The following is a 23,036-nucleotide window of genomic DNA, read 5'->3' as shown; positions in this document are numbered from 1 at the left end:
CAGCTCTGGACATGGCCCCAGCAGAGACACAGATTTCGACTCAAAAGCTCACACACCACACTCCTGTCTGGAGCATGGCAAATTTCTCATCTCCACTAGTGCTTGTGCAGCTGCTTCAGTCCTCATATCTCATGTCTCACTAATCACACCAAGAAAAGGCAAGGAGCTGCCACTCTACAAACACCATTCTGCAGGGAAGAACTGGTGCTGACTGCTCCCAGGCTGTGTGCAGTTTATTTAGGCTTCCAGCTTGGGGAAACCAATGTCATACAGAAAACCAAGTAACACTACTAACGAGTTGTGGATGTCAGTTTAGCATTGGATGTGTCAAGCCCATGCTTTACCAGTATGATAACAACAGGAATCTTTACCCAATGCTCTAAGGAAATAAGAAGCTGAAGTGAGATTACAGGAATCCAAGTGAATTCAGCACAATATGACACCGATCTGCAAATACCTTACAAATTAGTCTAATCTAGTTCTTAGACATTTAACTCAGTTTTTTTAAATAACGTTTTTAGGTTTGTGGTCTAGCTATTTTCATAACAAACACACACATACACTGACGCTTGCAGATCCCAGTGCGGGTCCCCACCTGGTACTCTCCAGATACAGTCGCCCAGCTGATGAAGATGACCTTAACGATAAGAACACCGATGAAGCGTGCCAGACTTGGCTTGTACTCTCTTTCCAAAGACTACTCTGTGATTCACATCCAGTTAGTGTGCCAAGATGACAGAGAGAAAGCCTTGCATTTGGAAGTCAGGTAAGGACCACGGCTTCATTTGGGTGTACAGAAACAGAGTTCCATGTATGCACTCAGAAATATCCATCCCTTTGGAAAGTATATTGGATAAAAGGGAAAACATCACAAAGCTCCAGTTTAAACCTTTCTTGGTGTTCTGAAAGGATTCATTCACTCTAGGGAATATCCTAGGCAGTGTTCTTGCACTATGCCCAGCACCTACCTGACTTCTTAAACAACCCTCCACTCCCAATTATGCATGGCAAACAACGATTTCCCTAAGAAACAAAGACTAGGGACAGTCGGAGGCTTGTAAGGACAAAGACACACACACTACAGGCAAGCATGGAGCAATAAAGCCCAGAAAAATCTCCCTCCCCTTCCATACTCACATCACTTTCAAATCCCAGTCTCCACAGGTCACAAAAATCGACTTGACGCTGGGATCTAAGAGGCCTTCCTTTGCCATCCACTCGTCAACCCTCTGAAAGGAAGGCAAGAAAAGGGGATGAGTTTTGCAGAGACAGGCCGAGCCACAACAGTTAAACTCAGATAAGCTGCTTGCAATCAAGAGAGAAGAAAATTGTGATCTTATCCACCCTCTCCCTCTCTCTCTTCTCTCTTTGCTTGCCATCTCAACAACAGCACGTTTGGACCTTTGAAGATTTCTGATAGGAGACATCAGGCAACCAGAGCAGAGATGATCTTATCAGACACCGCAGCAGCTCTGCTCATTGAGGGATGGAACTTGTGCAGCGTTAATGGGACGATACAACTGCACTGTTACCTGGCATTCCTCCTCCACTTTTCCTTTCCCTGTACCAAATGGGCTCGCAGTGAGTGTAACTTGGGTCCCCTCCAGTGAGGGGAAAACACGGGCATCCTGGGACGGCATCCCTCACCTACAGCATTTCTCACATGCTCCAATTCATACAGCTCCAAGGGGATATGCGAGAGGGGGAGAAACGGAAGGGCTGGGCACACACAGGCACTGTGCGGCAGTAACAAGCAAAGCCATGTGTCCCCTTCCTCTCCAGGCTGGGTCTCTCTTTCCTCCTTATAGTTCTGAGGAGGTGCTTGTTCAGAGTTACAGTGTGGATTTGAAGTGAATCCACTATTCCTGATCAACTGCCCATAGGGACAGATGTTCTGGATCCACTTTAGAAATGGGCCACGTTAATCTGGAGGATGCACACCCACCGCGGGGATTAACCAGGAGGAACTAACCTAGACTAAAACCCCTGCATAGTCACTTATTCCAACTAGAACTAGCAAATGACATGCCCAAAATCTTCCCGTGGCAGGTGACAGGCAATCAGCTGCTATTATGCAGCCTCACTAGGAGCATTTCCAGTGCTTCAGCAAGAGAAATCCCTCCTCTTTTCCCTCGCTTGACACCTTCCGCTCCTGAATAAACTAGAATGCCCCAGAAGCTGCCCGACCCAAATCTCACTTTAACCTAGAAACATGCTGCTGCATGAACACCTTTCCTGTCCAAATAAAAAAAAAAAATCTACAGCAATGTTTCCACACTCTAAGAAGCTCCTGCAGAAAAGGAATGAACCATTTTCAGTAATACTCCAGCGGCGATGTATGCTCACCCATCCAGGCAAAGAGGGTTCTCCCTCCTGGGGAAGCAGGAGCAGACATCCTTATGCTTACAGACATGCACCGCTGCTATGTGCTCTCTGGGGAGCACCAGGGACTGGGGAGAGCTGGGAGTTTGCATGGATGCGAGATGTCACCTCCACAGAGCACCATCTTTGGCCTCGTGTCGCTGCCGCAGCCTTTCCAGCAGAGGATGGTGCTTCTTTCTGCGACCAACCGTACAACGTCCCTCTGGAGTAAAGCTCCCCATGAAGTGGCATCCAGCCTCTCAGCCCCATTTTTGCCTCCCCTGGGCTCCTGGGATCTTACAGCCAGCCCCTCACAAGGCGTTCCAGACGGAGGGACAGCAGTGGTAACCTTTCTAAACTCCCTGATGTGAGCGCCCATGAAGTGCCGTCTCCATGGAGGATTTTAAAGCCTTTAATTTGATTTCCTCACATAAGCAATTGTTGCAATTATTCTGATTAGGAACAATTAGGTATCACAGCAGTGGAAATCCTGACAGAGACGATGCATCGAACAGCAACCTGAAGCCTGAGCGGGCTCTGCTTGAGGAGGTTTCCTTCACTATTTGACTACCAACAAAAGCTATTGATGGAGAAATACTTCCAAGCTAATTAAGCCCTAAATGCTGTAGGAATTCAACATTAAGCAGATGGCATTATTAGGGCTATATCTGCATTTGCACATCTTCCAGATTAGATTTGAGAGGCATTTTCTTTCTATACTACATGTATTATTGAGTATTTAAATAGGTAGAAAAAATTAATTTAATAAAGTGCTGAGGGAGGGGAAAGAAAACGAAGACAGAAGCTCCCAGAGCAGTGGTCTCGAGCAATGTCTTGGTGCTTTAAAACTGGCTCAAGCAAGAATCGCCTCTTCTCCTATCTACTGGCAGGAGTTTGGATATCTTGTCAGCACCCTTGACATGAACAGCTGGAGATGACAGATCAATGGTTCAATACTCTCAGCAGCATGTCACCAATGTGACAGCAAATGTTATTCTAATGAAGCTGTAATCATAGTCAAATTACGCGGTTCGATTCTCAGCAAGGGGAGGGTGCAGGGAAAGAGATGAAGAGGGGAAGACAGGACCGAGGTCAGAGTTCGGGAACTAAAGGTTACTCTGCTTACCTCAAGCACTTGCTGGAGGCTCGGCTGCCCATCCACCATGCCTTGAATAATCCCAGTCAGCTGAAACAAGAGACAAACAGAAAGCAGGCATCAGAGCAGCACTCAAAAGATCATTAGAGAGGTCTCCTCTCCTGTCCATCTTGCTGCAACCAAAACATCCTCCTGTGACCCACATGGATGTTGCTGAGGAGCCAGCCACAGCAGTGCGACCCTGGCAGCCCCACAGCCACAGGCAAGGGCACAGCTTCATCCCAAACACAGAAATGTAGGGGGGCTCCTACCCCCAGAATAAAACAGCAAACTCTCAACAGGGCAGGATCCACCTGGGGAGCAGTGGTGCCTTCTGCTTCATGTACCAGCAAGATGCCCAAAATGCTGCCCTTTTTCAACATGCATTTCATGAGTTTTGATTTGCCCTGACTTATACCGGCAGGGTAACTACTGGGGTCTCTGGCCATTCCCCTGCTACTGCGGTGACACCAAAATCGCACAGTGTTAGATGAACAGAATAGACCACTATTGGTAAGTGAGACCCAGAGTAGACCCAGTCATCCTCCCCTGCGCTGGGCAGCCAGCACACGTGCTTTCCCATAGTCCATCACAGCATCCCCCTGCATTTCGAAATTGTATTTAAAACAACTGAATGAAATCTGAAGAAAACCACTTTCTTCCAGAACCCTGGTCTACTCTGTTTTTCAGAAGGTTCCTTAGGAACAGGTCCTGCCAACAGAGAGTCCTACTGACTGTACCCGGACTGCTTGGCTATTTAAAGCTAGACACACGCATAAAAACATGCAGTCTCATGGGCCTCTGCCTGTGTCTGCCCAGGATAGCTTCAGGCACACGGAAAATAGATAATTTTTCTGTCTGCCTTCCAACTGACAAAACTGTCTTTTAACATATTGAATATCGGAGGTCAGTAGCTTGCCATCAATGCACCCAAGTAATTAAAAAAATCATTATTAAAACAAGTGCACACTACAGGATTTCACTTCATATGGCACTTTCCTGAAGCTACACATCTCACACGTTTTCATAAAACAAAGGTCAAATGCAGCCTAGGAGCGTGCCCTGCTGCCTCCACATGCGCTCAAGCCTCCAGAAGCCATAGCACCCAGTCGAGAGGTGCCAACAGCCCCAACACCACCCAGGAGTAACTCTTCCATGCAGACCAGCTCAACCTACTTGTAAAACGTAAGCCCTCTCACAAACCACAGTGCTCTGCTTTATTAAATGTGTGGCAACTGAAAGAAGCTCAATGGTTTCTGCCTCTCCGTTTCTTTGGCTGTTTGGCTTACAGCACTGAACTCAGAGGAAAGAAAAAAAAAAAAAAAGAGAGATTAAACTCCAATTAAACTGTAATTACATTTAATGAATACCAAATACCTGACTCACTGAATAAGCTGTAAGGGGAAAGATTATTTTCTCATAGTGACTTCCATGGAATGGTAATATATACGTTTTAAGGAAAGTATTTTAATTTTAAGAATGCAGAGTTCCTCTAGGTGGGTTTCTCAAGTTCATCAAGCCATTATGAGGTGGAATTTTGAGGAAGTGGAAGGACACAGACACTCTTTTATATTCCAGAAACTGTTTTTATATTAATCTGTATTTTAATTTGGTAACAGCTGCTACCTACAGGCTTCCCATACTCTAAGAGACAAATAGATTTGAGAGATTAATGCATGGCTCTTTCAAGTGGTTTTTAAAGCTCACCGGCTTGCTTTTTGCTTTTCTTGATGTCTTTCTCTCCATGCATTCACCTCGCAGAGGTGGACAGCTCACCTACTGCAAAGTGCTGGCTCTGCCTCTCAGAGGACAGCTCAAATCAAACCTCTGGAAGTGGCTGAAAGATGAGCTTTTGGGAAAGGATCACAGAACCATAGAATACTTCGGGTTCAAAGGGACCTTTAAAGGTCATCTAGTCCAACCCCCCTGCAATGAGCAGGGGCATCTTCAACTAGATCAGGTTGCTCAGAGCCCCGTCCAACCTGCCCTTGAATGTTTCTGGGGATGGGGCACGTACCACCTCTCTGGGTAACCTGTTCCAGTGTTCCAACCACCCTCATCACAAAAAAGGTCTTCCTTATATTTAGTCTGAATCTACCCTCTTTTAGTTTAAAACCATTATCCTCTGTCCTGTTCCAACAGGCCCTACTAAAAAGTCTGTCCCCATCTTTCTTATAAACCCCCTTTAAGTATTGAAAGGCTACAGTAAGGTCTCCCTGGAGCCTTCTCTTCTCCAAGCTGAACAACCCCAACTCTCTCAGCCTTTCCTCATAGGAGAAGTGTTCCATCCCTATGATCATTTTTGTGGCTCTCCTCTGGACCCGGTCCAACAGGTCCAAGTCTTTCCTATACTAAGGATAACAGGCAACTTTTCAGTATCATGGCCAGCGCTGAGCTAAATGTCTTCTATGGCTCCAGGTACCTTCAGGACTGCATCTGTTCAGCGCTGCACCCCTAATGGCCATGGGAGGACGGGGTGAAACGGCCTCATCCAGACATTTCCCATCAGGAGGAGGGAGGGACGGAAAGGTGGATGCAGAGGTCCCACCAAAGAGTCACTGCTTGATCTTACCCAAGACTCCTTCCCTCCTTCCCTGCCAGGCCAAGCTGGGACCAACTTACCTGTACAAGAACACATCACAAAGCACACATGCACCCCAAGATGTGTGCTGCAGAAGTCCCACATACAAATACAAAGGGATACACCTGCTCCATGGGTACATTTCAATACAGGTCAGAGAGCGCTCAAAGGAGACCAGACTTCTACTCTCTCACCCTTTCTGATCCTTTCTGTTATCATTTACATCCATCTGTAATACCCAACCTAGCGCACTGGGTCTCTGCAGCATTATCTGCTCTTGCAGCTTTGATAAAGTATAAAAACATAAAACTGCACAATTGTAAAGTTTCACTGGCGATCCCAAGAAGCACATGGTACTTGGGAACATAAACAAGCTATACGGTATTTATCTTTTTGTACTTTTATTGTCTGTTCCTTCAGGAAAAAGAAATCAATAAAAATTAATCGTAAAAAGAGAGCAAAGTACCATGAAAAAGCCTGTATAAGCACCTTCCGTGCAGAGGGAACCTTTCACTTAAGCTCCTGGCATGAACTTCCTTAGGCATCAGATAAACCACTTGCATCTTCCAAAAGGGTGTGATGAGCTTTATATACCTAACAACAGCTTTTAGCCACTTGCAAGCACTTTCCACCTTCTCTGTCTAAACATTCAGCACACCCTTCATCATAACCAAGCCTCATGACCTGTTGCTTTACAGAAGCAGGTCAAGAGAAAGGGGACCAGATGAGGGCTACAGAGTGAGCCAGCTCTAGAAGACATGCTCCTGGCCATTGGTGTGGAGAGTCAGAGGAACCTCCTGCAGCCTGCGGAGAGCACAGACACACCAAAAGCTAAGCAAAGGGATGCCTTGAGGGTGACCACGAGCTCTCCACCCTTGCAGACACCCTTCTCATGTTGTGCTGCAGAAGGAAGAAGGATGTGAGAGGAACTCCAGACGCAAGGAGTAAAGTCAAGCAACCCTGGTAATCCTCCCACACACAGTCTATACCAAGCAGTGCTATTGCTTCCCAGCACAGGCAGCATGTGGAGGGGAAAGGGGAAACCGGCAGCACAGCAGACAAGCTCCCACATAATGTCAACACCACTGCTTTTCCTACAGAGTTTATCTGGGAAACCATCGTATTTCTACTACAAGACAGTTTGCTGATTACCTAAGCACTTGTCTCTGGTGTACAATCTGATAATCAGGCCTGGTCTTTCTTTGTAGACAAAGAGGCCAATAAATCTCACCCTTTGTAAGTAGAGGTGCCTAGACAAAGCCCTTTACTGGCATTTAGCAAAATGGGTATTTTTCAGAAAACATAAACCAGCTGAAAGTCAATGGCAAACGCTGGAGCTGTGCAGGCAGCGGCTCCGCAGGAGCTGGACACGCAGGATGCCCCAGCTGTGTCCCCGGGGTCTCAGGGGAACTTACACCAGCGGCACGGGGCTGACCCCTCCGCTTGCCTAGCAGGAGCCACCGACCCCACAGGTCTCTACGCGGCCACTACAGCCTCTGCAAAAAAGCAGCTGCAAACACGAAAGGATATTTTTGCAACTGTTTAGTAAGGTGCTCAGTATGACCAGCTCATCTGTGGCTCTTAGGGCAGGGTTTCAAAGTCAGCCCCAGATACAGGGCCCAGGGACAAGCCCAGTTACCCCTCCAGCACGATCCCGCTCCCTGGACCTCATGGCAGCCCCAGCAACATGCAGGGGGACTGCCAAGCCAGGAGGGACAGCGGCTGTGCTGTGCACCGAGCAGCATGGGTGCAGCAGGGGTCACCCAGGAGCCGGTGGCTTCCAGGTGAGAATTAAAACCAGCTCCCTAACCCACGCTGTTAATAACAGAGAACTTGCGAAACCTGGAGAGTTGGACCATTTAGTGCCACCAATACACACCGGTGGGGGTTCTGCAATCATTTTGCTTGCCGGCCTCAGCACTGCCCATTTTTATCCAACTCTGGATGCCAAGACACCACACTCGAGTCAGCAGCAGAATCTGCAGCACAGTGCTGCAGCTGGGATGCCCATGCCTGTCCTGGGGATCCTGCAAATGCATAGCCGGCACACACATACAGCCTCGCTTGCTGAAGGGCTCCATGCAGGAGACACAAACCTGCAGAGACACAAACAGCTGCTCCAGGCTCCCGAGAGCAAGAGAACGCAGAGAAACCGGCACTACGGTAGGGAGCATTAGATGGGCTGAATGTCTCTGTCACAAGCTTGGTGTCCAGAGAACCTCTCGATGTCCTCAGGCTGCAGCAGGCTGGAGGCTCTGTTCAGCTTGAACAGCCACACCAAGCAAGTCATGCAGACCTTCGTGCAACAACAGAGCTGCAACCGTTAGCAGCAGGGGGAAGGACGCAACAGAGGAATTTCCAGAAAAAGGAATTTCGGTGGGAGTTAGTAAGTGAGACAACTTCTCTCTAGAATTTAGATGACATGCAAAACGGACATTTTGGGCTCTACTCTAGAAGATGACATTGCTCTTAGCAAAGATCAGGTGCAAGCTGTGAGATTTATCACATTTGTACAAGCATATGTCCAGCAAGTCTCATGGGGATAAGGACAGCCAAAGTAGTTGTCCAGCCTTCTAGTATTAAGGTTGCAAAATCGTTTCCATTATAGCCCTCTGTTTTCACACATTTATAGCTTTCTGAAAGCCCCTCTCCTGGGAATAATGTTTTCTGTGCTTAGTCTTTTTTTTTTTTTTTAAAGTTTAAATAAAATACCTTCAGCTGGTTTTTAGTTACAAGAGAATAAAAAAAAGAAAAGTATTTGTTTTTACAATGTGGAAATATGGAAGGGGCTGGCTGGTCCTGGAGGGGACTCCACCTAACACAGAGGAGTCATTTTTCATCAAGTTACTACACACGGGAGAAGCACTTCAAGGACCTAAAACTGCAGCCACAAAGGTCAGGGAAAACACACCATGCTGTCGATGATGCCAGTGAGACCAGGACAGAATGAAGAACTTGGATACCCTGACTCCCACAGTCAGTACTTCAGTCGCTGAGCTGGCCAATATCAAAACAGTAGAGTAACAGGAAAAAAGGCCAAAGCAAAAGGAACTTAGAAACTCTGTTTTAATGGCTACAGCAGAGAGGAAGAACACAGAAACTGTTAACTTTGTGTTGAATGAAGAAAATACAATAAAAAAAAACCCCAAACCAAAAAACAACCTCTGCCCCCCTATTCCTTTGAACCATCGGGGATCGCATTTAGCACCTTCATCCTCTTGTCTGTACCTGGGGAAAGGTGGCTGCAGCTCGAGAGCAGCTGTCCTCAGCAACGAGAGTAACCATGTGACAAGAAACCACTTCTCCAGCAATCATTTCAAGCACCCCAAAAGCACGACATCAAAAAGAAAGGCTTAAAAATACAGACGTGGGTTACCCTACTACTCTGAAGGACTCCTCAAATCCCAACAGGCAGGCCCACATGAGTCATTTGGAGCCTCCGAACCATGCAGCAGTACGACACTTTCTTCCCTCGGACCATGCTCTCTCTGACCTTCCTCGCCACAGAGCAGCATGGCAAAATCACAAATAGCTCACAGAGAGGCTACAGGATTTTGAGCATCAGCTAACATGAGCGCTTCTATTTTGTGGTCACCCAGGAAGACATTCGTTACTTGTAAACACACCTGATCTTAGTTAGCAGATCATAGCTAGAGTTATTTATGAATCCAAACAGGTCTTTACATGCTACTGCAATGACAAAAAATGATTCCCCTTGTCGTTAACTTGATGCTGGCATGACACGCTGCCTTGCACCACGAAGAGGCGACCCCAACCCCTGGTGCAATGGAAACCTGCTTCCCAGGGAGACTCTTGGAGCACCAGGGAACCTTTGCACTTTACCTCTGTACAGAAGGGCGTAAGCTGGGGATGCACCACAGGCTGAACATACATGTGAAAGGTGGATTCAATCTCCATCGTCCTGCCATTCAGCTTCAGGATAGGGAATTCGATGATTTCCTGAATAGGGCAAAAAGAAAAGCAGCTGTTCATTTAAAACAAACAAAAAATGAAGCTGGAAATGATCCCGCCTAGCAAGCTGGCTGCAGAAAGAGGGGCCTGACAGTCCCAAACAAAAACAAGCCTGACATAAAGCTCTGCACCATGAGGGGGAAAGTGGTGCCGGAGCACAAAGCGCATCCAACACCATGAGCGCGGAAGAGGATGGTGCCGACGCTCAGCACAGCTGGGATGGGCGGCAGGGATGTCTCTGTGCTCAGCGCTGCAACCACACACATCGCTGCCTAAGCCGAGCCTCAGGAAGACGGTCCAGCACCGCTCGCACGTGCTGGCACCACCCGGGGAACATGGAGACGCACTTGCAAGGGGCTCACGTCTGTTCAGCAAGGGCACCCCGGGGCTGTGTGCTCCCCAACACCAGTCCCACCCTCTCCGCCTTGCTGTCCTTTGGGAGGACACCAGCAGACAGACAACAGGAGCTACTGCACGAAGCACCTCCTTCCCAGGAGAAGCTGAGGAGCACTGCTCTCCTCCAACACAGTGAGGAGAGGAGCTGGAAGTGCCCCCAGAATCCACCCCTATGGAATACAGCATAGCAGCAAGCCCTGCTTTATTTTCCTCTTTGTAGCCAATTTATGCTGATAGGGAAATAAAAATGTTCCTTCATCAGAAGAATGTTCAATTATTTGAAAAATCAGCAATCAGAAATTTACATGGACCTGTTAATAAAAAGTTTAAACAAATCCAGTTGCGATGGATTTCTCAATTATTAAAAAATATACATGAAATTAAAAAAGCCGACCACTGAATAAAAGCGATAAAATCCTTTGTGTTCACCCCCCTCCTTCTCCACTCCCTCTCCTCCTTCCAGTTTAATGTAAGAGGAGAAGTGACAATTTGTTTGGTGTCTTTAAAGAATAATTTGTCTATGTTATTTAATAGAGATGCATGGCACCAAGGTTCTGGAGTGCAAATGAGCCCGCTGAGTGATATCCATGCAACAAGCCTCTCAAATCACTTCTGGAGAGAAACAGAGAGAGGGAGAGAGAATAAAAAAAATATTGCTTTTTAATATTCAAAAACAGTTTGCAAAATTTAATCAAAGCAGAGCAAAAGCTAACATTTTTACCACTTTGACATTTTTATTAGCGCTTTCATAAATTTTTAAAACATGAATGGAATTAGTTTAACAACAAAAAAAACTGCCTGAAAACATCTGGAAGAGACAAATAAGAAATAATAAAAAATAAAAAAATCCAACTCCTGTGAGTAAAATTAGCATGTGGAAAACACAGCCGCTGCAGAGGAACTAACACAGTTTTTGGACCCTGGCTGCAACCCTCATGACCCAGAGGCGGAAATTATCGTGAGGTCATACATATGAGCAGATGACATCACCACCCCGGCAGGCGGAAAGAGGGCGAGAAGCTGGGTGGGTAAATGGAAACAACAAATAATTTAAATAGCCAGGAGAAACACCCAATTTCCATGGTGGACAGAACGCGTGGCCGCAGCAGAGCAGCTCCCCAGAGCAGCAGGCACACAGCCCAGACCAGGGCACGCGGGGAGCACCTGCTGCTGAGATGGAACGTTGGAAAAAAATAAAATAAAATAAAATAAAATAAAATAAAATAAAATAAAATAAAATAAAATAAAATAAAATAAAATAAAATAAAATAAAATAAAATAAAATAAAATAAAAATAAAGCATTAACAGTGCTAAAGTGCCCAGGTGTGGACACCGAGCAGTCAAGCTGCAGAGGACACAGGGCTTAACCATTTCCCCACGGTCGGCTGTGCCACACTCGGTGCGTGCCACGCAGGCTAAAGCAGAGCGAGGTCTGGGTGCATCCTTCCCCACGGCTGTACCACCCCACTGGGAGTCACCAAGTTTCCCCGGGAAAGAGGCGAAACTCCACCCGTGGGCTGGAAGGGGAGGAGGACACGGAGGCAAAACACCGGAGCATGGCCCAGATTGCCTGCTGTGGTGCAGCCAAACTCACCAGCCTCAGCCACGCAAGAGGACCCACGGGAACATGAGAAACTCAACCATTGAGTAAGAAACACTGGCCACAGCTGATCCTCCCTTCAAAAGAGCTACCACAGAGAGGCTCCGCACGCAGCAACTTTCTGTTCGGAAGGAAAATGGACCGCGAAGTTTGAAGCCAACGGACAGGACATCGTAACAGAGCCAGGCTTAACCCCAGGACAACACCACCCCATCCTTCAAGCGGGGCTGGGGCAGCTCTGGGGGTGACCGTGGAAGCGGGGAAGCCCACGGCAGGGCGAGACGAGCGTCCCCCCTCCCGGAGAGGGACACGCGCCGGCTGGATTTCACAGCAGGGCTGCGTTGCCACGCCGAGATCGCTCCCGAGGGACCAGAAACATCCTCAGGGGCCATCAAGTGGCTGGATGCAAAGCGAGACCGAAAGACAGCCCTGCCGCTGATCTGATACACAAAGGCGTCGCTCGCCTTCCAGAACCAAAGGCAAAAAGCGCTTCCAGGAGGGTCGGATTAAGACAGACGGAGGAAATAAAAAGCCGTACTAAAAAAATGTGGAAAATTTAACAATATCCAGAATTACTGCAGGTCTGTGGGAAGCGCATGGCCAGGGGCGGGGGTGGAACCCCAGGAGTGACTTGAGTGTCTCGGGAGAAAGTGCAGCCGCTCTTTTGGGCTTATTTGGTCAGTTTTTGAAGCAAGTGGTAAAGGACCTTTCCCAAAAGGCTGTTTATCTGCACGCTTCCTATAGCAGAGATTTTTTCCAGTCTCTGGCAGTGTTTGCTCCACTGGTATCTAAGGCAACAGATACCAGCCCCATGAAATCAGCCCCACTCCTCACTAACGACGTTAGCCAGTCCTGCAATGAAATTTAACCTGTGACACTGCTGTACTTTTCATTTAAACTTTCATTTGGAGAGAAGCAGTGTTTGGAGACCCTGCAGTTTGTCCTGCTAATAAAGACAAGTGTTGGGACCTTTAAAGGTGCCATTCATCTTTTGCCTTTATTAAATTCAATTTTCTTAAGCCCATGATACATCATGAAATTAAGAGTTGACATTCCTGCAGAAACAAAAATATCTATCAAACATAAACAGAAAGGGGGGAAAAAAAAAAAAAAAAAGAGACCTCTATTACCAAGAATTTATGACTTAAAGTTGATCTGTTTCCACTTTTTTTCTCTCTCTCTTTTTTTTTTTAACAAGCATATGGTTTGTTTTAGATATCCAAAATGTTATTACAGATCTAGAATTTCATTAGTAATTATTATGAAATGGTGAGCACTTAGGCACACACACACAGACACACAACCCCCCAACAGACCGCGATGCAGGAAGGCAGCCGGGCGCTTTCTCGTTTCACAGCAGCCCGGTGAGCTCGCCACGCTCAGCTCCATCTCCACCACCAAAGACCTTCGCTGCTTCTTCCCAGGTGGGAAAGGTGGAGGTGAGCGGCACAAGGGAATTAAAAGGAGGAGATTCACTGACACTTCCTTTCTTTTATCAGAGTCTGGTCAGCTGTAAGTGCTACCTTGAGATCCTCACCCATTTCCATTTCCAACACTGAGTACACGTTCCAGCTTCAGTGGTGATTTGTGCCACCAGCATTTGGACCCTCTTTTTCTGCTCCCCCCCCCCAGCTTTTCCTTACAGCACAACCAGAAGTTATGGATGTGCTGAAATAATGCTGAGGGTGTCCAGAGGCTGCAAATAGCCGCAAGCTACCAGAAGAACAAATGTACCCGTTTGAATTTTGTGAGCGCTGCAATTAGGTATTTTATTTAGCACTGCAAAGTAACTTGAAAGGAAATCCAGGATTCAAACCACCACCAATAAATAAGCAGCTTTTTATTTTCCTTTCATTGTCAGGAAAAGTTGAACATGTTTTCTGTTGAGAAATTCTGCACGCGGCTCCCAATTACAAGGCATTTGCATTTATATTGTTGGAACACAGAGCTTCTAAAATCAATATTAACACGCTTAAAGAAAAAGACATCGGCACCCTGTCCCTACCCTCAGCTGCGCCCCCAAACATGGTAACAATAGGAACCTACAGAGCCGGAGGCTTATACATATCCATTACCAGGTCCACTCTCTTTACAGCAATCTTGCATTTATGATTTCACGGTACTTCAAGCAAATCTGTGTGACAGTTTGCTCAGAATTTTTGTCTTTTTTTTTTAAAAAAAAAAAAGCGCCCCCCCCCCAAAAGAGGTCCCAGGTGCAAGCCTCCCGTTGCAACCTGGCTGTCCCAGGCCAGTGGGCTGAGCAGCAGTAGGAGGCTGCAGGGGAACCGCAGAATGGCTAGGGACTTCCTTTTAAGAGGGAGTTGAAAAATTCATAAGGGCATGTGAAAGCACTGCTATAAAGCCAGGCTTTCCCTACCCAACCATCCTAAATGAAATTCCCCTCCCTTTAACACCGGAGCAGGGATGCACGAATTGAGCTGTCTTGATCGTCTTGCTAATCAAAGAAATGAACAAGCACACAACTATCCTCGCTAAATAATTTCCTGCTAACAAACAGATCTCAAGTTCAGAGAAGAAAGCACCTGAAGTTACACTAATTCCGACAGAGGAATCTTTTTGCTTATCATTTTGGATCTGGGGAGCACTAACATTACTAGATGAAAAGACTACAGTGCCCAGCAAGAAGTTGCCGGCTCTCAAAACCTTTTAATCCAGAAGCCCATGAGCGAAGTGGACAGGGCACACTTCAGGACACTGATTTATGTATTTGAGGAAGACTGTGTGGCCCGTTCAGTTCAAAAACTACCAGAGAATAATTTATCCCTTACGCTCACCCCCATGTGAAGAAGTTTAATAAACACAAGAATAAAAGATACCCATAAAAATCAGAGCTGACTGTTCAAAATGCAATAAAAACAAGCAGAGGCCGTTGAGAGAAAGGGATTTTTTGTGATAAGAAAAAGCCTAAAACTTCCTACCAAAAGACCCCTTTACACCTTCAAAAAAGGTAAGGGCGGAAGAAGCAAGGGAGTCTCCGTAGAGAGGGGAAAGGCTCAGCACCAGCTCATTTTGTTGAGGGATGTTTCCCCCACCACCACCACCCTTTAAAGAAAAAAGTCATTTTATGCACAAGGAGCTTATTTCTTAAACAAACACTAGTGTTTTTGATTTACACCATGGGCTGCTCCTAAATAATTTATGGCGGGTTAAATTTATTGCACAGCCCTGGCCGGCTGCAAATTCGAATTGCCAAATAATTAGATTTTAGGGCAATGCTTATAAATTATCCGCCGATTTGTCCGGACTTGTTTGTCAGTTGCTTTGTGCTTCGGGTCATCTTTGGCATTTCGCTGTTTGTGTTTTAATTGCTGATTTACACTTTGACAGATGAGAGTTGATGCCTCCAAGATCGGGGAGGGGGCGGGGGGGGGGGGGGGGGGTGAAGAGCAGGAAGAATCAGAGCTTTTAAAGCCTTGTGATTTTCCTTTTTTTCCAAGGCAATTAAAATCGAAAAGGGACATAGTAAGGACAGCACTAGCCTAACAGATCTGCCTCCTCAGTTTGCATCCTCTGCCTTAATTATTGTTTGAACTAAAGCCGTTTCCAAGTGAGCAGCCTTGCACTGGCCCTCAGGGGCAGTAACCAAGATGACCTCATAGGTCTTTTCCCCACTTCTAAATTTTTATTAAACTAACCAAAACAAGTACCATAAAGGCAACGCCTCTGCAGCGGGGGACAGCAGGACTTCTGCTGAACCAGAGCTATGCTGACTTTCCAAAGGATGCCTACCTGCACACATGGCGAGGAGTCTCTCAGCGCTTCTGTCCTGGCTAAGTTACTCTGTGTACTGATTAACCCTGCCAAAAGGTCTTTGGGGAAGCAGCTGACCCCAAATTTCTTTTTCCATCACTACCTAGCTTAACGTACACATTTGCACACACCCAACAATTTAATACATTTAAAAAACTGTTATATCCCAGAAAAGTGTGAAGGGAAATACACATCAAAAACACAACACAAGGGAACTGGCAGGAATATGGAAAGATCGTGAAACACTGAGATAAGATGATGTGAAGACAAATTCTGCTGCCCGATCATTGAATATCCAAGGTTTCTTCCTCCCCCTGCTCTTGGGTGAACCTCACAGCCTACTCCCAACATTCAGGCACTGGAGCACAATGCCAAAGGCTGGGCTTCCTCAAAGATAAATTCTGAGTTGCATTTTGGGCTCTGCACTGGCATCAAACCTGGCTCTTACTTTCAGGTGCTTCCTTACAACTGTGAGAGTGAGGGACCATTTCTCTTTCTTTAATAGAAGCTGAAATTCCCACCTAATCACATGCCTCCAGGAGCTTGAGCTTTAAGAGAGACATCTAGTCCATGCACCTGCCCGAGGGCAGCATCACCTCCCCCTAAATCATTTCTGACTTTGTCTAGGCTGTTTTTACAGACTCCAATAAGAGAGACTCACACGCTCCCCAGGCACTCTATCCTCCTGTTTCATTAGTCTTATCATTGGAAAGTTTTTCCTAATGTCTAATCAGAATGTCCCTTGCTGTTGTTTAAATTCATGACTGCTCTTCCTACCCACAGCAGACAGAAGCCAGAACATCGCCTTTCTCATTTTTGTAACAGAAGACCTCATCATACATACCTTTCTCTTCACTGCACTAAACACAACCCCAATGCCATCCAGCCTGCACTCACAGGTTGTGTTTTGCAGACTGCTGGTCACACTCACTGCTGCTCTTTTGGACGCTCTTGAAATAAATGGTCTCCTTTTTTTTTTTTTTTAAGTACAGAGTCCAAAGTGAAACGCTTCCCCAGCTGAGGTGTCTTCTTACAGGACCAAGAAAAGGAGGATCCATCTGTCTCACAAATTACATTTTCCCCCTAAATTTATCACTGTGGCCTTTGGGACTTCTTTCATACCTGCCATTGTACATGAAATCTCGACAGCTGGCTCACAACCCTTGTCCTGCCATCCCGAACAAAACTTTTGGTAGTCATTTGCTCCCAGGCTGGTTCCTGCCTCTCAACATCAGCATCAGCTCACCTGCCAAAACCCACAAAGCTATTTCTCTCTTTCCAGCAGCATCCGGACATCACAAATAAGGCAAAACCTCCCTCCTCTTTCCACACCTGGGATGAGAAATATAGACCAACTGACATCAACATTTCAACTTGTTTCTTCAAGCACTACTGACATACATTTAACCACCCAGAAAATCTCCACCGACACAGTGAACAACAATTTAAGCTTGACAGTTTGGGGGAAGTTTAGTACTCAATCCAGGTTACAAACAGCACACACACATTTCCAAATATTACCTTTCCATTGCAAGATGACAACTACACTATACCCTTTTTCACGTCCGCTCCTTTCTACTGCAGGCAACCAGCCTGTGCAGTCCTCGTTGCAGAATTATCAAATAATTTCAGGATCCAACCTCTTCACCTCATATTGAGCAACACAAACGATCAATGTTCCCAGCAGCACTAAAACATCTGGGACGGGTAGAAAGGGCACGCTAGTGCGTGTAAATGAACACCCAGGGTTTTACAAACATCACAACAGGCTGCTGGTGACAGCGCATTTCTGCCTGGCAGAGGGGAACTAAATAACCAAGAGCTATTTTGCCAGCTAACAAGTGCACAGATCAACAAAGAGAACACAGGGATGGTTGCACAGTCAGCTTGGCACAAAGGGGAAGAAAACACGAGACTTAGGCATGTCCTGTGCCCTTCTCGCCAAAAATTGCTGAGCTGCACTTTCTCTTTACCAGGAAGGTTTTGCTCAAAACTAAGAGAAGATCACCTCAGTGCAGCAAAGAGCATTCCCCAGGAGCCACAGCAGCCTGACAAGCGGCATCCCCACACAGTACTCTAGACAGATGCCACACCATGGAAGAATACTGCCCGTTTTTAAAACATCATGCTGGGAGGGATGCAAAATATCTCCCACGCCTCAGAGGCTGCGAAACAGCAGCAGGCGCGCACCGATCATCGGCGACCGTACAGGGCCATGCACACAGCAGGACAAGCGCAGCCAACGTACAAACCTGTGGCACCCGTTCCCTTCACTTCAGAAATGCACGTGGTGTGAACATTTCCAGCGGCACACGTTACCCTCATCAGCGGCTTTACGGAGAGGCGAAGAAACCTTTAAACACAATACAGCGGACTTGCACATTCCTGAGCTAGCCTGGATCTTTTCTTTTCAGGGTGACTGCCGCTCAACTACTTTCTGCTGTAACAACAAGTCTACTTAACTTTGTAACTTGTCACCTAAACGATGTGTAATGTTTGCACAGCTAAGGATACAGTGTTCAAACAGCACAGGTGGGGAATTGCACGCCGGGATGCATAACTGATGTGGGGTCTCCGCGCGCTGCGAGGGAAAGGGCAACATGACTGATTGCTTTAAAGTAGTCATCTCATCGGCCTGTCAATAACCAGCCGAAAGCTAAGCAGGTTGGGTCAGGTTAGGACTGCAGCAATTGGCCACCCGAGTGCCTTGGTATTTTAGGCTTGTTGCTATAATAATGCTGGGTTTATATCTTTAAATAAGAAATTGCTTTGAATTTTTTTTCATACATCAGATGTCTTTCCTGGTGGTCTCGTGGTTGTGCTCTCCAGGAGATTTGGGTTCAGTAACTGTTCACGTTCTCTAGCTCATCGGGTTTTAAATAAATACAGCTAATTCTGTGGCCTGAAACCATAACCGGCCCTGTCAGATTCACATGGGTCACAGCAAGGTTGTCCCCACTTACTGGGAGAATGAGGGAGGTCTCCAAGGCAAAATGACTGCCACGGAGAATGCAGCTTTTGAGGGTTACCCTGCACCTGGTGTCTCAGACCCTGCAGAAGCCTCTCCAAAACGCTGGTCTTCTCTCTGCATCTTTTAAAATAAAGACATTATTCTCCATATCGGTCAAAGTAAGATTTCACAACAGTCCAACAGAATTGCAATGAAGCACACAACATACAGAAAATACGATTAAAAAAAGAACGGCAACTCTTTAATTTCAGATGCACTTTGTAGGATGTTGAGTTACGGATAGTCGTGTGCTCTTCGCAAAATTTTTAACTGTTCAGAGGAATTAGCCACAAGGCCTCAAAAAGTTTTTTCAAAAGATTGTTCAAAAAATTAACGCAAACTGAAAAACCCATCTGAAACAGCTTTTATATGAACTATTTCTTACCACTCTAGGAACTTAAAGCATTCCGACATAAGAAGGATGGCATAACAACAGCCATAATTGGCAAAGAGATGATAAATACGTATTTTTTTACTTACTTTTAGTAAAAAGAAAAAAAAAAAGACTTTAAGTCACTGTGTTATGTGCATTTTTAACAGCATTCCTCTAGAAACAACATTGCAAGAAGCTGGATTGAGAACTAGGTATTTAAAACTACACCCAAGCCTAAGCTGCATGAAGACAGGTAATTGCAGATTAATATTCCACTGTAATACTTATGCACAAGAGTGATGAGTTAAAGTTGCCATGGGAAACAAGCCTGAATTTCTTCACTTTTCAGCAATTCACAATCATCCTTAATAAAGGTTTTGGCAGGTGATTTCTAATGCACTGAGCTTAACAGCCACACAAAAACCGTGCAAGAAGCAAGCTGCTACGCAGGGATGTCTAGATAGAATAGGTAGGCACGGGCACATCTCCATTATCCGCCTCTGGGTAGGATTGTGACAATCTGTGTTACTGCGCGAGCCACCTTCTGCATTCCCACCCTGGCCTTCAGCTAGGTTTGCCTAGATACAGGCTCCACAGAGCACCGCTTGAAAAGCACGCAGAAGATACCTTGCAGCCTGCTTCCCAGCAGAGCCTCCGTAACCTCGTCCCGCAGCAGGTTTGTGATTGCAGGGACATATTCCACCGATAAAGTCCTCTGAGCCTAGGCTACAGCTCTGAAGGCAGCTTGCCTATCCCCTATCTACTCACCCTTAGCAGGGAGCTCAGCAGGGACTGCACATCTGTTGCTATGGCCTAAATTTGGTGGAAGTCAACATCCATTCCCATTACAAGGTCAGTCTATAAATCACAGCAGCTCAGGAGCAGAGGCACATCATTCAGTTGTCCCTGCCATGGGAACAAGACCACGGGTAGAGCAGTACAGGCAGCGGAGAGGCAGCGATCATTGCAGCCACTCCAGCTGCACCTGCCCGCGACTGCCAGCCAGAACCGCAAGACGAATGTTCAGAGGAAAACGCCTTTAATGCTCTTTTACACCAGCACTCAAGGAAACACAGCCTGAACCCAATTTAACCTTGTCGTGCATTTGTACTTAATATTCACTTACAGAAAGACTGGCTCCCATTTGTTAATATGCTTTTGCCAATGAGGAAATGTACTACGATCATCCAGATTTGTTTGTACACTTAAAAATAAATTAGTAACCGAACATATGCTTATTCATAGTCTCAGTGTTTATGTTTTTATGTTGAAATGGTGAGTGATGTTCTGTGTTTATTAGTATGTCCAGTTTCATCTGACAGCAATTATAATTAAAAATTCCCCCAAAATAACAATCAAAATGCATGCTAAATAAATTTGAAATATGTAGGATACACTAAAGAAAAATATCAAGATGTTTCTGTATTTAAAATGTGCTGTTTAAGAGAACAAGGGAAGTATGGTCTGTAAACAATTTATTCTTCTGCCTGTGGTCACAACCTCCTTCAGCAATTAGAAGATCTGAACATTTCATACCTTCCTCTTACAAAGAGTTTGGAAGAGGCAAATTTCTAATTCCCAACTGATTACCAAATTTGAGTGAATCTGAGACACTGAAGTCAAGTACCTGAAAAAACTGACATTAAAAAAAAAAAAAAAAAGCAACTTCTTCATTATCAAATGCTCATTTAGCAGCCTAGCAACTCCTAGGTCCAGCTCCTTTTGCCAGGTCAGGGGTCTGATACTCTTTTACACTTCCAGGCAGCAGACACACAAAGCTTGAATTTTACTTGGTTTTAAGTTGCTTTAATAGATTACAGTAGATATTAACATCCTATGCAGAAGCCTGATTTCAAATTCAGCTTTGAACAGATCTCATTTCTACCTTCAGACTTTTTACATTTAAAAAAATCATTGCTTTTCATCCACTCTGCTGAAGTTGAAGGCAAGATACTTGGCTTGCTGACTGAAAGAGGCACACCCACTCACTGCATTAATAAAATAAGGTTACAGGCAGCCACAGATCTGAGCCTGGGGAGCTCCTTAACGCAGTTGCTGAAAGCACTGACCACCATAAACACTGGTGTATACAAGGACAAGGGGACAAAAGAGCAAGACTCCCACTTATTAATGCATCTTCTCTTGTGTAGCTAAAGCACGGTAGGTACCCGGCTCTACAGGCTGACAGCGTATAAAAGCAGCAGGTACTTATAAACTCTTAGCAAGACAGTAAAGGAAAAAAAGTCATGAGTTAGAGCTGAAAAATGAAGCACGCTACCACCGTCGTGGTCCGAGGTCCACCAACCTCCGCAGAACGACAGCTCCCGCCTGACCCCACTGGGCTTTGGATCAAATTCCAAATGCACAAGGTAAGCTTTAAAGAGATGCGAGGGGCCAGCCATAAACATCCCTTACTGCCAAACCCTACTGACCTTTGGGTGGCTAAAACACTACTTGACACAGACTGTGCCTCTGTTCTTTCAGGTTTTCCCATCTGTCCATCCGGGGCAACGCAGATAAACCCCCCACATTCTTTTCTCTCTGGGATGGTTTCATTATTCATAAATATATCCAAAACCCCCATAAAGCTAAGCTGCTGCTTTGTGCATATAAGCACGCACTTTGATTTAGGGGCTTATCTCTTGAAAGCCATCAGAAGTCAGGACTGCAAGGATGCCTCCATTCTTCTGTGGGTGTAGGGCAGGGAACATGAAGGACCCTCCATGCCCAACACAGAAGTGGTAAAGCAAAGGGCAGCGGCCATGAGGCACTCAGCCAACAGTCCCAGCCACTGGAGCCATGACGCAGACAGCTTCCCAGGGGAATACCACTGTCCTTGACCCTCCTTGATCCCCATTACAGAGGCCATACCACGAGACCTCGGAGAGAGATCGGGCAGCGTGAAAGGGAATGGAAATTAAGGAGTCTTCAGGGCTCCCAAATGAGCATGAGGGACTTCCCCGGGGATAAAGCCAGCGAGGCTGCCGGCTGCAGAAGAGCACAAGCAAATGCTGTGGGAGGGGGAGCAGATGTGGCAGTCACACACCTTAGTGCAGATAAAAAGACAGCTCTTTCAGTAGTTTCTGGTAAGAAGCCAGGATATTTTGAAGAGCAGTTAGTGAGAAACGTGAAGTGTGCTGCACGGTGGCAAGTGCACTCTGCAAGACTTTTAGGCTGATCTGGCTAAATTTACAGCTATGCCTACCCACTTAAAGTAACCTGGATCACAGCTTAGCTCTGTATATGCAGCCTCCTCATCAAATCCCAATGCGTTTGAATTTCATTGTATCTAGACTTCTCTTTCACAGGTATTAAAACAAAAGCAGAAAAAGGATCAGGTTCACAGTGAAGATCAGCACCCGACCATTCCTAGCTCCCAGGTCTGTCCTCAGACCAAACCTCTAAAACCTGTCTGCCACTGCTCCAATGAAAGATCCTGCCACTAAAACCTTGCACAAAACATCACCGAAATACATGGCGCAGTTTGCTCACCATGACATACAGCCCAGCAGTGAAGAGGACAAAAGTCATGCTGGTCAGCAAAAAGGTATAAGATGTAGGTAGGGGCATCAACTGATGTCTCACTTTATAAAGTTGCCTGATTCCGTCAGGCACCTTCAGCCTTTCCAGCTACACTGATTCCCATGTAGCAAGAGCCATTTCTTTATTTGTCAAACTAATTTGTTGGTGAGGATGTGAGGGACTGACAGCCCTTTCCACACATGACACGACGCAGACAGGCACTGAACACAGCAGACTGGAAAAACAACACTGAAGAACATCTCCACCTTAAAGGTGTTATCTCACCACAAAATATATAGCAGATCTGCATTGGC

The 23,036-nt window shown here is 46.0% G+C and overlaps 1 protein-coding gene across 6 annotated transcripts in view; it reads right to left on the bottom strand.

The window, feature by feature from the left end:
- Positions 1–23,036, bottom strand: part of ERI3 (ERI1 exoribonuclease family member 3) — a 134,124-nt gene that overhangs the window by 99,604 nt on the left and 11,484 nt on the right. For 4 of the 6 annotated variants that reach the window (XM_075710755.1, XM_075710752.1, XM_075710750.1 and 1 more), the window contains 3 exons: positions 9,921–10,037; positions 3,488–3,547; positions 1,138–1,229 (listed from right to left, as the gene is read on the bottom strand). In XM_075710755.1, coding sequence (XP_075566870.1) covers positions 1,138–1,229; positions 3,488–3,547; positions 9,921–10,037 — 269 coding nt within the window. Of the gene's footprint in view, positions 1–237; positions 638–1,137; positions 1,230–3,487; positions 3,548–9,920; positions 10,038–23,036 lie in introns of those variants that run through there. The other 2 variants (XM_075710754.1, XM_075710753.1) reach the window with 2 other exon arrangements.

This window comes from Pelecanus crispus, chromosome 5 (assembly GCF_030463565.1).
Source record: "Pelecanus crispus isolate bPelCri1 chromosome 5, bPelCri1.pri, whole genome shotgun sequence".
NCBI lineage: Eukaryota > Metazoa > Chordata > Aves > Pelecaniformes > Pelecanidae > Pelecanus > Pelecanus crispus.
The sequence above is the reverse complement of the archived record's forward strand: the minus strand, read 5'-3'. Positions and strand labels throughout refer to the sequence as shown.